This window comes from Bison bison, unplaced genomic scaffold (genome assembly GCF_000754665.1).
Source record: "Bison bison bison isolate TAMUID 2011002044 unplaced genomic scaffold, Bison_UMD1.0 scf7180017864197, whole genome shotgun sequence".
Classification (NCBI taxonomy): Eukaryota; Metazoa; Chordata; class Mammalia; order Artiodactyla; family Bovidae; genus Bison; species Bison bison.
In genome coordinates this window covers 861651-877126 of record NW_011494769.1, presented here as the reverse complement: position 1 = coordinate 877126, position 15476 = coordinate 861651, and the positions used below count along the sequence as shown (strand labels likewise).

General features: G+C 45.8%; 1 protein-coding gene across 1 annotated transcript in view; it reads left to right on the top strand.

Moving 5' to 3' along the window:
* Window positions 1-15476, top strand: part of RYR3 (ryanodine receptor 3) — a 567299-nt gene that overhangs the window by 380780 nt on the left and 171043 nt on the right. The window contains exons 33-36 of the mRNA XM_010844173.1: window positions 4530-4616; window positions 5029-5255; window positions 7969-8764; window positions 11472-11672. Coding sequence (XP_010842475.1) covers window positions 4530-4616; window positions 5029-5255; window positions 7969-8764; window positions 11472-11672 — 1311 coding nt within the window. The remainder of the gene's footprint in view (window positions 1-4529; window positions 4617-5028; window positions 5256-7968; window positions 8765-11471; window positions 11673-15476) is intronic.

Sequence of the window (15476 nt, the reverse complement as noted above, 5' to 3'; positions counted from 1 at the left end):
CACCCACCCAGCCCCCTTCTCATTCCCGGCGAGACAGTTAACATGTCCAGCCGTGTGTCTGGTCTCCCAGCCCTGGGATAATTGTTATTCTGCAGTTGTAGCCATTTTCATTTTTCAATTATCTTGAGCAGAGCAGGGTAGTAATATTTATACACTGGCTTTCCATTCAGAAAGGACCAGTAACCAAAATAATAAGAGAAGGATTCTCTCCAAGGTTTCCAGACCTCCCCATTAAATACTGCTACGCAATCTGAAAAGCTTTTTCTGTCTCACTTAATGTAATCATGGGGGAAATGAGAAATAAAATGTATGTTCAAGAGATTGTCCTCAGTTACTGCCATCCCAGCCGCACAGCTCTGCGAGCAGAGGCCAGCTGTAAGATTCAGATTTACGAGAGGGGTTACCTTTCAATTCAGGCTGTTTCCTACGCCCTGACCTTCACACATGATTAGAGATAGAATGTCCATCATTGCAAAGACAAAGTAGATCAGCCAGCGATAAAAAGGGAAGAAACACAAAGGGAAGAAAGTCCATGGCACTTCGTGGCAGCCTCAAATCTGGACTCGCTGCTTATTCCGTCAGGCTGCAGTACCCCCTTCCAGAATATAAGCTCCTTGAGGGCGGGGCTGCCTCCCCTCGCGGGTTCACTCCCGTATCCCAGAACATGAGACCGTGGTACCTGGCGCCCAGGGAGTGCTTGCTAAGTATTTGTTGCAAACTGACCAACTTGGCTGGGAAGCCACTAGATTTTAGTTGCTGCCTAACACATTACCACAGAATTAGCAGCTTCAAGCAGCATCTGTTTATCATTTCATGGTTTTGTAGATTTGACTGGGTTCTCTGCCCAGGTCCACACAAGGCCAAAATCAAGGTGTCAGCTGGACTGAGCTGGCTCTGTCCTGAGGCTCTGGGCAGCCTCCCTTGCAAGCTCCTTCATGTTGTCAGCAGGATCCAGTTGTGGTTGTAGGCAGAGGTTCTGAGGTCCCCACTTCCTTGGTGGCTGACCCCTCTCTGCTCCCAGAGGTGCCCACATTCCCTCTCACGTGGTCCCTTCCATCCTTAAAGCCAACAAGGGCACAGCTGGTTCTTCTCATCCTTTGACTCTCTGATTTTCCATTCTGCCCCCAGCAAGAGAAAACACTTGTTTTTAAGAATTTGTGCAATTGGATTAGGCCCACAAGGATACTGTCTCTATCTTAAGGTCAGCTTGTTAGTAGCCTTGCTGACAGAATCAGTTTTGCCCCATGACATCCAGGATCACAGGACTAACTGAGGGGTCAGGAGGGCCGTCTAGGATATTCCACTTACCGCACCAGCAGTTGCAGTTTCTTTCCTTATGGACACCCATCAGGTGCTCACACTTGTGTGTTCTTGTTATTTTAGTGATTGAAGAAAAGTTTCCATTGTTCATTGTGGTGGGAATGTACTCTGAGGGTAGAAATAAACCAATCCCAGAGCATCCATCCTACATGCTTTCAAGGACCTCCTCTCTGCGGGGAAGTTTGAGGAGGACCCTGCCGTTTGACTGGGTAGCTTATGACGTTTGCAGGGATCATTCCTGAGGGACCTAAAAACGTGTCACCTCCTTTAGCCTGTCACTCCCCATGATGGTACAATTGAGTTCAGCATCAGAAATCTCTGAGTGAGTGCATTTCTCTCTCTTCCACCTGGCTGATTCAGGCAAAATTTTCTCACCCACCAGACCTCTGTTTGCTTCAAGTTGCAATGACTTGAGAGGCACACATTGTTCTAGAATGTTACCTGTTAGAGTATTTGAGAAATCTGGGGCCAGCCTAAAGATGACTCTTGCTTTGTGACCAAAGTCACACAGCAGCAAATCAGAATTTCCCATTTGTGTCTCTCACCCATAAACCCAGATCCTGGCACAAAGCAGGTATGTGATAGGCACTAAATAACTGTTGAATGTCCTCAGCAAAGCTTATTTTAGACATAGCCTAGGCAGTTCTCGGAGAAGGCAATGGCACCCCACTCCAGTACTCTTGCCTGCAAAATCCCATGGACGGAGGAGCCTGCAGTCCATGGGGTCGCTGAGGGTCAGACATGACTGAGTGACCTCACTTTCACTTTTCACTTTCATGCATTGGAGAAGGAAATGGCAACTCACTCCAGTGTTCTTGCCTGGAGAATCCCAGGGACCGGGGAGCCTGGTGGGTCGCCATCTATGGGGTCACACAGAGTCGGACATGACTAAAGCGACTTAGCAGCAGCAGCAGGCAGTTCTAGCAGCTCCATCCCTACCTATTAGTTTTACTAGCATCATCCTTTCATAATCATCCAGAGGTACCTGAGGCATCAGGTATAAAGCAACTGTCTTATCTGAAATGTGAGCCCACTGCAGTGTGCTTGAATGCCATATGCTGGGAACAAGCCTGGTGTTTAACCCGTCTGGCCTCTTCATCATAAGCCAACAGCTCTGAACCAGACAGTCCTTTAAGTCACTTCCAGTCTTAAAAATGTGTTTATAAATATTATGTCTAAATGCATTGAGGAAGTTTATTATTTACAGGAAGCCTGTAACAAATATCCTGGAAGAAAGGAAAATCGCTATATTCATTTTCTATTGGCTCATAACAAATTACCACAAACTCGGTGACTTAAGGGCCTCCCAGGTGACTCAGATGGTAAAGAATCTGCCTGCAATGCGGGAGACCCAGGTTCAATCCCTGGGTCGGGAACATCCCTCTGGAGAAAGGAATGGCAACCCTCGCTAATATTCTTGTCTGAAGAATTCCATGGACAGAGGAGCCTAGTATGCTACAGTCCATGGGGTCACAAAGAGTCAGACACAACTGAGCAACTAACCCTTTCACTTTACTTTCAGTGACTCAGAAGCATTCATTCATTGTCCCATGGTGTCCATGGGTCAGGAGTCAGGACAGAATTTATCTGGGTCCCAAGCTCAGCATCTCCCAAGGCTGCAGTCAAGTTGTCAGCCAGGCTGCATTCTTTTCTGGAGCTTGGGGTCCTTTTCTAAATTCATGTGGTTGTTGGCAGAAATTCAGTTGCTTGCATTTGTAAAACTCAGGCTCCATTTCTTGCTGGCTGAAGCCAGGAGCTTACCACTTTCAGCGCCATGAAACCCCCTAGAACTCCTTGCCACATGGCCCTCTCAAAACATGGCAGTGTACTTCTCTGAGGCTATCTGGAGCAACTTCTTCTCCAGTCTGCTGAAATGGAATCTTCTCTATAATACAACCAATCAAGGGAACGACAGGCCTTTAGCTTTTGCAATAACCTGTTTGCTGGAAACAAGACACAGATTCTAGAAGAGGCGATTATTCAAGGGAGTAACTCACTGGGGGACGCTTTTCAGGTATGTCCACAACACCCAGAAGCCCCTAATTTGATGGGTCAGGAGAGTTGTAAGCATGTCCTAATGTCTGAATTTGCTTGGGCTCCCATCTGGGGGGTTGCACAGAGTCAGACATGACTGAAGCGACTTAGCAGCAGCAGCAGCAAAGGACTTTCACTGGTGGGATTAAAGTCGCATTTCTTCTTCCGTGGTCCTCCAAGTCTGATCAAAAGCTCCACATTGAAGTAAATAAGTGATAAATGAAGGCCCTGATGTCATAAACATATCACATGCCTCATTTAAGCAGCAGCTAAAAGGCAGTTGGTGAATCTCACACTATTTAATGTAAGAAGTAAAATCATAGAGTGAGGAAGGGGTGGAGAGAAGTCTAGAGGAACCAAGTAAGGAGGAGAGGTTTTGAGGGAGGAGACAGGCTCTGGGGGCAGCTTCTTCATGGAAGTACCATGTGGTCCTTGCCTGCAAAGTTAGCTCTCGAGTGGAGGGACTTCTCCCTTCAGGGACATCGGGCCATCTCTGGAGACATTTTGGGTTATCATGACCATGGTGGGGTGGAGAGTACTACTGACATGTTAGTACATAGAGGCCAGGGATGCTGGTAACTACTCTACAATGCCAAGGACAGCCCTCACACAGAGACTTACCCAGCCCAAACCATCAGTAGGACCGAGGTTGGGACATTCTGCTATAATTTCACCAGGCTTGCCTGACCAGCACCACGTGCCTTCAGAAAGAATACTGAAGTCACCTCACTGCCCTCACTCATCACCTCCCATGAGCAGGAGTAATGCATGATGGTGCTCCCTGAGGGTCTCCTTGTGAAGAGCCAGTACCCTACCTTGTTCTGTGACCAGAGCACACACTGCCTCTGGTGGGCAGATGGTAGCTCCCACCTGTGACTGCCCTCCTGCACGCTGGAGAAAGCTGCTGGCTTCTCAATTACCTGAGAGGGAAAATGAAAGGATGTGAGACCACTCAGCCCTGAGTGGAGAGAGGAGTATTGAAGTTAGGAACAGTGACAGTAGCTACCAGTAGGCCCTGGGTCTCTGGGAATTTCTGAACAGTGCCCAGTGAGCAGCCAGTTAGCTGTCCTCTTTCCCCTCAAGTTAGAATGAGGACACTGATTGAAACACTCATGACTTAGCCCCCTAGGATTTTATAATTCTGGGCAAACCTCTGGATTTGTTTTGGTTTCCAGGTGGAGCCCAATACCAAAGTGTTTCCAGCCGTCTTCCTGCAGCCCACAAGCACCTCTCTGTTTCAATTTGAACTTGGGAAGCTGAAGGTATTTATCTGTCCCTTGTCTAATGGCTATACATAAGATGCACAGGCCATTATGGGGAGAAGCTCAGGCATGAGGAAACCAGGAAATCTCTGACCTCCTGCTTCTCAAATGCCCCCCCCCACCTCTACACATCCATGTGAAATTCATGCCGCAGAACATAGGTTCCCATTTTCCCCTTCCCCTACTTCTTTTGGGTTCCAAAAGGATTAATGGATGCTCATATAACCCATTATGTCAGGTCTTTATTAGTGCTGGAAAAGCCATCATTGGTCCCTGGATGCACTTGTCTCTCTTTAATGTACAGCTCACTTTAAGGTATGGCTCACTGTTGCTTATTGTGGGCTGACTGGACTGTGCAGTCACTGAGCATCTCTGAATTGCATGTGTCTGACGCCTTTCTGCCTTGTCCCAGAATGCCATGCCCCTGTCAGCAGCCATATTTAAGAGTGAAGAGAAGAACCCCGTCCCTCAATGCCCACCACGGCTGGATGTCCAAACCATCCAGCCTGTGCTCTGGAGCCGCATGCCCAGCAGCTTCCTGAAGGTGGAGACGGAGAGGGTGAGCGAGCGCCATGGCTGGGTGGTGCAGTGCCTGGAGCCCCTGCAGATGATGGCACTCCACATCCCGGAAGAGAACAGGTAGTAGAGGGGCCCATGGAGAAAGGGGAGGGGCCAGGAGATGGGGAGGCGGAGGCAGGACCCAGCAAGCCCGGGAGGGAAGGGGGAACATCCTCACCGGCCAAGGTCCAGGGTGGTTGCTGATTGCCCCAAAGCATGGGTTTTTCTTTTCTTTCCCTTCCCCACTTTAACTATCACTCGGAAATAGGAGCAGGATATTCACGATGATGTGCCAGCCATGGGGCTTTCACTGTAGCTCTGAGTTCTGCACTCAGGGACATTTCCGTGCCTTAAATTAAAAAAGGCATGGTCCAGAAATCTATTATGATGGCAATACTGGAAAGAATGAGGCAAGCCTAGATTGCTTGGAGAACCAAGAATCAGGCTCCTGGCCCCCCTTCTCATTAAGAGATTCTCCTGTTTTATGGCCTGGGTTCAGTTCCAGGGCTGCCACTTGCTGTTTGTGGCTCTTGAGTGATCTACTGATACACCCCAGGCTTCAGTCTCCTCATCAATACAGTGAGATCAATGCTCACTCAATGGATTGCTGGGAGGGAAGAAAGGAAGTTGTGTAGGTAAAATCGAGTTCAGTTTCAGTTCAGTTCAGTCACTCAGTTGTGTCCAACTCTGCGAACCCATGGACTGCAGCACACCAGGCCTCCCTGTCCATTACCAACCCCCAGGGCTTACTCAAACTCATGTCCATTGAGTCCATGATGCCATCCAACCATCTCATCCTCTGTCATCCCCTTCTCCTCCCCTCTTCAATCTTTCCCAGCATCAAGGTCTTTTCAAATGAGTTAGCTCTTCGCATCAGGTGGCTAAAGTATTGGAGTTTCAGCTTCAGCATCAGTCCTTCCAATGAATATTCAGGACTTTCCTTTAGGATGGACTGGCTGGATCTCCTTGCAGTCCAAGGGACTCTCACAAGTATTCCCCAACACCACAGTTCAAAAGCATCAATTTTTCAGTGCTCAGCTTTCTTTATAGTCCAACTCTCACATCCATACATGACTACTGGAAGAACCAGTCTTGATTAGATGGACCTTTGTTGGCAAAGTAATGTCTCTGCTTTTTAATGCTGTCTAGGTTGGTGATAACTTTCCTTCCAAGGAGTAAGCATCTTTTAATTTCATGGCTGCAGTCACCATCTGCAGTGATTTTGGAGCCCAAAAATAAAGTCTGCCACTGTTTCCACTGTTTTCCCATCTATTTGCCATGAAGTGGTGGGACCAGATGCCATGATCTTAATATTCTGAATGTGGAGCTTTAAGCCAACTTTTTCACTCTCCTCTTTCACTTTCATCAAGAGACTCTTTAGTTCTTCTTCACTTTCTGCCGTAAGGGTGGTGTCATCTGCATATATGAGGTTATTGATATTTCTCCTGGCACTCTTGATTCCAGCCTATGCTTCATCTAAGCCCAGCGTTTCCATTATGTACTCTGCATATAAGTTAAATAAGCAGAGTGACAATATACAGCCTTGACATACTCCTTTCCCTATTTCGAACCAGTCTGTTGTTCCATGTCCAGTTCTGTTGCTTCCTGACCTGCATACAGATTTCTTAATAGGCAAGTCAGGTGGTCTGGTATTCCCATTTCTTTCAGAATTTTCCACAGTTTATTGTGATCCACACAGTCAAAGGCTTTGGCATAGTCAATAAAGCAGAAATAGATGTTTTTCTGGAACTCTCTTGCTTTTTCCATAATCCAGTGGATGTTGGCAATTTGATCTCGGGTTCCTCTGCCTTTTCTAAAACCAGCTTGAACATCTGAAAGTTCACGGTTCACATATTGTTGAAGCCTGGCTTGAAGAATTTTGAGCATTACTTTACTAGCGTGTTAGATGAGTGAGTTCAGTTTATGGACATAGAATTAAGTAAGTTTATTTTGTAAATGTTATTACCCCTTGATCACTTGGACAGGAAAAAAAAATGGAGGGCAGAGCTACATTGACATCCATGTAGCTCCCACTTAGGTATTCCACTGGGTCATGGACAGCAGCAGCAGCACAGGCACTTGTAGGGAAGGAGCAGAAAGGAGTCCTGCCAAGTAAGCTAATTGCAAAGGGTCCTCAGATTCTCAGTGAGAAGACAAAATGGAAAAATCTAAGCAGAGATCAGAGCCTGTGCCCTGGACCCCCACACCCATACACAGCTAAAGATTGCTACAGTCAGGATGGAGAAAGTGAATTGACACCAACTTACCTCAGGTTGGAAAGTGTTTCCTCTCTGGACAAGAGTGCAGGCATGTGTTTGTTTTCAGGAAAGGGAAAGCTGATGGTAAATTAGAGATCATGTAGGTGAAGCAGATGGTAGATTGATGGAGAGCTTTAACTACATCTTCTTCAAGGGCAGAGGATGTCCTTGAGCCTACAAATAAGAAGACAGAGTCACCTGGCATGGACCTGATGAATGTTTTCAGTATTGAGGTTTGGACATTTCCCTAATGATGAGGACTTGGATATTTGGTAAGCTAGTGTCTTCTTTAAGTCTTTCAGACTTTTGAGACCCTTATAGTTAGAAATAGTGGATTATCAGGAGCTGGGATATGGACCAGAGCTGCAAAAGGAGTAATAACCTGTAAGCCCTCTATCTGCTCTGCCTTCCTTGGGCTGCATGAAATCTGGGGATTCCCAGAGTGAGCACTCTGCTGAATCCTAGCACATGGATTCACGTGGAGGAAATTCACATTTCCTCCACATGGAGCAGTTGATTGCTTGTCTCTTCCTCAGGTGTGTGGATATCCTGGAGCTCTGTGAGCAGGAGGACCTCATGCGGTTCCATTACCATACTCTGAGACTCTACAGCGCCTTGTGCGCCCTGGGAAATAGCCGCGTGGCCTACGCCCTGTGCAGCCATGTGGACCTCTCCCAACTCTTCTATGCCATTGACAACAAGTACCTCCCTGGCCTCCTGCGCTCAGGCTTCTATGACCTGCTCATCAGCATCCACCTGGCCAGCGCTAAGGAGAGGAAGCTGATGATGAAGAATGAGTACATCATCCCCATCACCAGCACCACCAGGAAAATCCGCCTGTACCCCGATGAGTCCAAGAGGCACGGGCTCCCTGGAGTGGGCCCGAGAACGTGCCTCAAGCCAGGGTTCAGGTTCTCCACCCCCTGCTTCATCACCACCAACGAGGAGCACCAGAAGCAGAGCCCCGAGATTCCCTTGGAGCTTCTCAAGATGAAGGCACTGGGCATGCTGACGGAGGCAGTGCAGTGCAGCGGTGCTCACATCCGGGACCCTGTCGGGGGTTCCGTGGAATTCCAGTTTGTGCCTGTGCTGAAGCTCATCGGAACCCTGCTGATCATGGGGGTGTTTGATGATGATGACGTTCGGCAGATCCTCCTCCTCATCGACCCCTCTGTGTTTGGGGAGCACAGTGGGGAGACGGAGGAGGGAGCAGAGAAGGAGGAGGTGACACAGGTGGAGGAGAAGGCTGTGGAGGCTGGGGAAAAGGCCAGCAGGGAGGCTCCCATCAAAGGCTTGTTGCAGACCCGATTACCGGAGTCCGTCAAGCTGCAGGTAACCCGGGGCAGCCAGCATCTTGCCCTTGGAAAGAACTAGGGAGGGAGACAGGGCAGCCTGGTGATGCGTCTGGACTGTGGACATGGGCCTGAATGTGGAGTGGAGCAGAGATGTTGAGGGAGAGCACCCCCTGGTCCTGCTTGTTTCTGAGCTGGAACGTACTCTCTAGTGAAAGTGAAAGTGTTGGTTGCTCAGTCGTGTCCAACTCTATGCGACCCTATGAACTGTAGCCCACCAGGCTCCTTTCTCCATGGGATTTCCCAAGCAAGAATAGTGGAGTGGGTTGCCATTCCCTTCTCCAGGGGTTCTTTCTGACCCAGGGATTAAACCCAGGTCTTCTGCATTGCAGGCAGATTCTTTACTGTCTGAGCTACCAAGTCTCCCTAAACCAAAATGAGAATACCAGCCCTCATCAATAAGGTACCTGTTTTAGAATTGTTTTTCTGGTACCAGTGATAGATTTTCCCTGATCTTATCTCCTATTCCTTGGGACTAAAGGGCTTATTGGTGAGATCTTGTCTAGAGACAGAGAGGAGCCTTTGACTGTGCAATTGACCAAAGGAATTGGCTTGTAGGATGACCACACTCATCACCTACTCTCATGCATTGCCATACCCTGATCACCAGGCTGATGTGGGCCTGTTATACTGGCATTCAAAGAAAATGCCATCTGAGCTAAGAGTCCTACTCATTTAGAGTTGCCCCCTTGGCATCACCTGAGGAACCTCAGTATTTCTTAAGACATAGTCTTACTAGACATGAGCTAGCATCAGTGATGTACTGGGGATGATGGTGACTTTGTCTTTTCAGCATTGAGAAAAGAGAAATGAAAAGAAATAGAGGAGAAATTAACATAGTGCTGTAAATCAATTGTACTTCAGTAACATTTTTTAATGAGTTAAAAAAAAAAAGAAAAAAGAATAATGGAGGAGAGGAGTTTGTCTTAGTGGAGTGAGCCTAGTCCAGGAATCCCTGGATTTTAATTCCTGCTCCTTGGCCACTTACTAGCTGAATAAATTTGCCAAGTTAGTAGCCCATCAGTCTTAGCTTTATGATTTTTAAAATGTGGATGATGATATAATTGTAAAACAATATTAAAATGTGTTTTTATAAAATATAATTTGAAATATATTTAGTATAAAATATATTATAAAAAGTAATCTGCAATTAAGTTCTCTTATCCAGTGTGATGGTGTTCATTTCATCAAAGCCTTAAATATAGAGCAGAAGCATAACAAATTTCACATATGTACCTTAAACATTTTATTAAAACATATAAATGTGCTATTCTGATGGAGGGCCAAGACCTTTTCTTTAACGTGAGTCCCTGACTGGCACATTGAGCTCTCTCCTCCATAGATGTTACCTGTCATGTACCATCTATGATTGCCAGTCTGGGGTCTTTAAGGTACCCTGAGATCTAGAGGTAATCAAAAGCAAGCTGAGTGCAAAATGCTTCTGGATTTTTATGATTTTCCTAATTTTTTATACTTGTCTAACACTCAGTTTTAGCATTTTGTTTTTTTAAAAAAACTTGACTTTCTCAGATGCTCCCTAGTCACTCAGCTTCATTTTCCTATTGTATTGACCTATGTGACTTTAAATGGTAATTATAATCACAAGTAGAATGGGTGTAAGAGATGGGTCCCACTTTACCTGGTGGGAGCAGAGGCTGTCCTATTGTATTGACCTATGTGACTTTAAATGGTAATTATAATCACAAGTAGAATGGGTGTAAGAGATGGGTCCCACTTTACCTGGTGGGAGCAGAGGCTGTCCTATTGTATTGACCTATGTGACTTTAAATGGTAATTATAATCACAAGTAGAATGGGTGTAAGAGATGGGTCCCACTTTACCTGGTGGGAGCAGAGGCTGTCCTATTGTATTGACCTATGTGACTTTAAATGGTAATTATAATCACAAGTAGAATGGGTGTAAGAGATGGGTCCCACTTTACCTGGTGGGAGCAGAGGCTGTCCAGCACCCCACCACCAGGGGCCTTGTCTGTGCCCAGACACGCTGGAGGGTGCTCCTTAGTCATGTGTGTGGTGTTAAGTGGAGATGGGTGAATAGAACTTCTGCTTTAGTAAAAATATGCAAAAAACACATAAAGTATGGCAAGTGCCTGGCACAGTGTCTGGCAAATAGCTGGTGCTCAGTAAGCTACAGCTGTTGTTTTTTTTATTAGTATAAATTCTAATATGATAAGATTAGCTATAACAATCCTGATAAATTGATCAAACAGTGCCGATAAGCAAAAGCAATGAAAGATTCATAGAGAAACCAAAGACTGACTTACCCATCACCTAGAACCAGAAGATGTCAGAGAAGAGACTCAGTCCTCAGATGTGCGATTTGGTGATGGTCTCTGTACTGAGCTTTGAGCCCTGGGAGAACACCCTCCTACATGCTGTTCTCTGTCTCCACAGGCAGACGTGCTTTATGTCTAATGAGCTCATTTCCCTGTTGTAGTTCTGGTCTCAGCAGTGAAGAACTGGGCTCTAGGTTCAAATACTGTTCTAGAGTCGTCCAGTAATAGCCAATTTGGATTCCAGTAATAGCTCTGTGGTTACTGTATAACACTGGGCAAGTTCCTCAAATTGTCTAAGCCTCAGTGTTACCGTCTGTAGATTGGGAATGATAATTGCATCACCAGGGGACATGAAGTGTTATTATATTCTCATGTGTGTACACTTTTACAGATGTGTGAGCTGCTCAGCTATCTCTGTGACTGTGAGCTGCAGCACCGGGTGGAGGCCATTGTGGCCTTCGGTGACATCTATGTCTCCAAGCTCCAGGAAAATCAGAAGTTCCGCTACAACGAGCTCATGCAGGCCCTGAACATGTCTGCGGCCCTGACCGCCCGGAAGACCAGGGAGTTCCGCTCGCCCCCACAGGAACAGGTGAGAACCTTCCAGCCTGTTCCTAGGGAAGAACGGCACCCTCTGGAGCAGGGTACACATAGCCTTTATGTGAAAGGGCAGCCATGAGAGCTAAGGGAGATGGAAAGACCCCAGCTAGCACCAGCAGACAGGCTAGTACTGGGCTGAGCTGATAAGCATCTGCCAGGCATCTTGGGTGGGAAGATAACCTTCTGAAACCGCATGGGGAGGGGGCCAGGCTTTCTCCCATCCTGCCATCCCACATGCCAGGGCCTCTGTCAGTAAGGCAAAGGCCAGATCACATCACATCACTAGACCAGCATCCTGCTTCACCCTTTAGAAGAATTTTTGTCTAGTCCATCCAAAAGCCACTCCTCTCCATGAGAGAGCAACACAATATGGTCAGCATTTCCTGATTCATGAGGGCAGGTGCACATTCTTTCTCATCTGAGGGCCCAAACCTCTCACCCAGTTATGGAGACCCCCCTGGAATCCGCCCCCCAACTCCAGCTCCAGGAAGCCTGGAGAGCAGAAGTTGTGTGAGGAAGTCCCTCCTGTGATGTTCTGTCTCCATTCTCTGTGGTCCCCACCTTGGCCTCACTCAGATGGAAAGACTGGAAAAGAATGAAAATCCTGAGAAACTTGCAGATAACAGAGGGACATCTTGTAAAATAATAGTTTCCAGTCGTCTCTGCTGCCCAGCTGTTTATATATATCCTGTAAGCCATTCAGCAAGGCTCCCTTAGCGTTCAAGGGAAAAGATAGATCTTTCAGGGAAGAAATTCATTTTCTGTCTCCAAAACCAAATCTTTGGATCTTATACATATTTGATAAGCAGCCTATCCATAAATTGTTGTCAGTATGATTACCACCACTTTATATTAATGACTCCACCACAACTTGGTCCAATTACTTTCCTAAAACCTGTTTTATAGGCTACAGATATTTATACTGGCTTAAAAAGGAACCACCTCTCTGGGTTTTTTAAGATTCCTTTGAATGATACTGGCCTTGATAAAGAGCAGATCCATCTGCTTCACCACTCTTTGCTAGAGGCAAAATGCGAGGCCCTGTGGACGGATGGGAGCAGATAGTTTGTGCTGTGCTAAGGAAAACGGAGTGAGTGTGCAGTGAGCAAAGTGCAGTGAATTATTCTTGAAGGCTTTACAAATGTTGTCAGGCTGCTTTTAGACCGGCAACAAGTGTGAACATTCCCTATTTCGGCTGGGCAGATGCTGACTCACATTTGTGAAAAATGGGATGGCAGATGATGTGGTGATTAAAACACCGGTGTTGGCTTCAGAGCCTGGCTGCCATTCCGGCTCTGCCATCACTCATGGTATAGTCTTGAGCATATTACTTCTCTCTGTCTCAATGTCTTCAGGCTGCAAAATGCAGATAATGTTTGTGAAAATCCCACGAGATAATTCACTTAGTTTGCTTGGCAGGAACTCAGCCACGTAGTAAACATTCTGTAAGTAGGAAGGGCTGTCATCAGTTTTCGTGTCAGAGGTATTTGCCTTTGCCTCGTGCCATGTTAGCTCAGTTGGTAAAGAATCTGCCTGCAATGCAGGAGTCCCAGGTTCAATCCCTGGGTGGGGAAGATCCCCTGGAGAAGGAAATGACAACCCACTCCAGTATTCTTGCCTGAAAAATCCCATAGATAGAGGAGCCTGGCAGGCTACAGTCCATGGGGTTGCAAAGACTCAGACACGACTTAGCAACTAAACCATGTTCTATGACCTTCTGTCAGTGAGTCGGTGACTAGAGTTTACTCATGTTTTCTGGCATGTCCTCAGCTCAACCAGGACTGCATTGTCCATCTGACATTATCTTTATCAACCCAGCTCATGATCCTGGCTCCTGGAAGAACCCTTTCACTCTTGCTGCATTCTGCCTCCTTACCTTCTCTTCTGCCATCCTCGGGGCTCACCATCACTTCCTCCTTTAACCTTGCAGGCAGTCCTCTGACCAATCATTTCAGACCCCTTTCAGAAGTCTCAAGAACTTCTTTCCTTATGTGTTAGACCAGTGATTCTTGAGCAGACATCAGAATCCCTGAAAGACTTAATAAAACACAGATTGCTGGTCCCACCTCTAGGGTTTCTAATTCAGTAGGTCTTGGGTAAGTCCTGAGAATTTGCATGTTTAGTAAATTTTCAGGTGATGCTGAGGTGTCGAGAAATGAAATAAAAGAAGGAACACTCTTACCAAACTCAGTAGTCTCTTTTGCCGCCCCTCCCATAGTATTCATTTTGAGAAGAATCTGCCAATAGAACTTTCTAAATAATTAAGAATTTAATAAAGGATTTGGAGGATTTCAGTCAATTTCAGGGCATAGGAATGCAAGATCACTTGGAAAATAGGATACATAGGACTTAGAATTTTAAAACAGTGATATGATTACCTCTCTCTTCTGTAACTTTTGAGAATAAAATAGAGGTTTTCAACCCTATATTCATTCACTGTTTAAAAAGATGAAATAGAAACATACTTGGGGGATATAACTAAGTATAAAGGTAGTAAAGCTAGGATTAGTCCAGTGATTGTTGGCAAGTTATTCAAGCATAGTCAGTAAGCCTTTCACTTTGAAAAGGACTTCATTTAGAGGGTATGACCTGCAGCAGAAAATTCAGCTCACTCCCATTTTTAGTTATGCCCTGAGGGCTCCCACTTGCTTCCTAAATGTTCTACCAAAAGGAAAATCTTTCAGTAAAGAAATTAACTTTTTGATTCTTGGAACCAGATCTTCAGATCTTATTTTAATGAACAACTCATTGATATATGTTGCTGATACAGTTACCATAATTCAACCAATCTTACCATCATGAAACAACTACAAAAATAACATTTCCAACCTGTGTTATGCATATTATACAAACAATAGTTTCAAAAAATTATTTGCGGTAGAAGCTTTGAATAAGGATCTTCCTAACAATATTAAATAAGGTTCATAGTTTAATGAAAGACATTATAAATGTTTTCACCTAGAAATCCCAAACAAAAGGAGAAAATACCCCTTTGCCTGGTGTTTGGGTTACCCTATATGATAGAGTAAAATGGACAAGATTGCCTCTGGTGATTTTTATTTACTTATTTATGGCTACGGTGGTTCTTTGTTGCTGTGCGTGGGCTTTCTCTCTAGCTGTGGCAAGCAGGGACTGCTCTCTCGTTGTGGTACGCAGACTTCTCATTGCAGTGGCTTCTTGTGTGTGGAATACAGACTCTCACCATGTGGGCATCCGTGTGCAGGTTCGGTAGTTGCATCTCACGGGCTTAGTTGCTTCACAGCATGTGGAATCTTCCCAACCAGGAATTGAATCTGTGTCCTCTGTATTGGCAGGTGGATTCTTAACCTCTGGACCACCAGGGAAGTCCTACCTCTAGTTATTACTTCAGTGCCTCCACATATTTACTAACCAGGGTCATGGGTCTGTGGAAGAATTTAGACATCAAGGAATCTGAGTGTTAGCTTTTTTTTTTTTTTACCAAATTTTCATTAATTTCTAATAGCAGTTCTTTCAATTATTGATGTAGGCAGCAAAGCAAATACTTTGTCACCCACAGAGATTGTATATTTTTTCATATGGTATCACAGTGGTTCTAATACTTGGTAATATCATTTACATTCATCACTGCTTCAAGATCGCAATGGGTATGAGGGCTGCCCCTAGATCTTTTGTCTAATGAATTAATAAATAAGTATATATGTTGCTGCTGCTGCTGCTAAGTCGCTTCAGTCGTGTCCGACTCTGTGCGACCCCATAGACAGCAGCCCACCAGGCTCCCCCGTCCCTGGGATTCTCCAGGCAAGAACACTGGCTG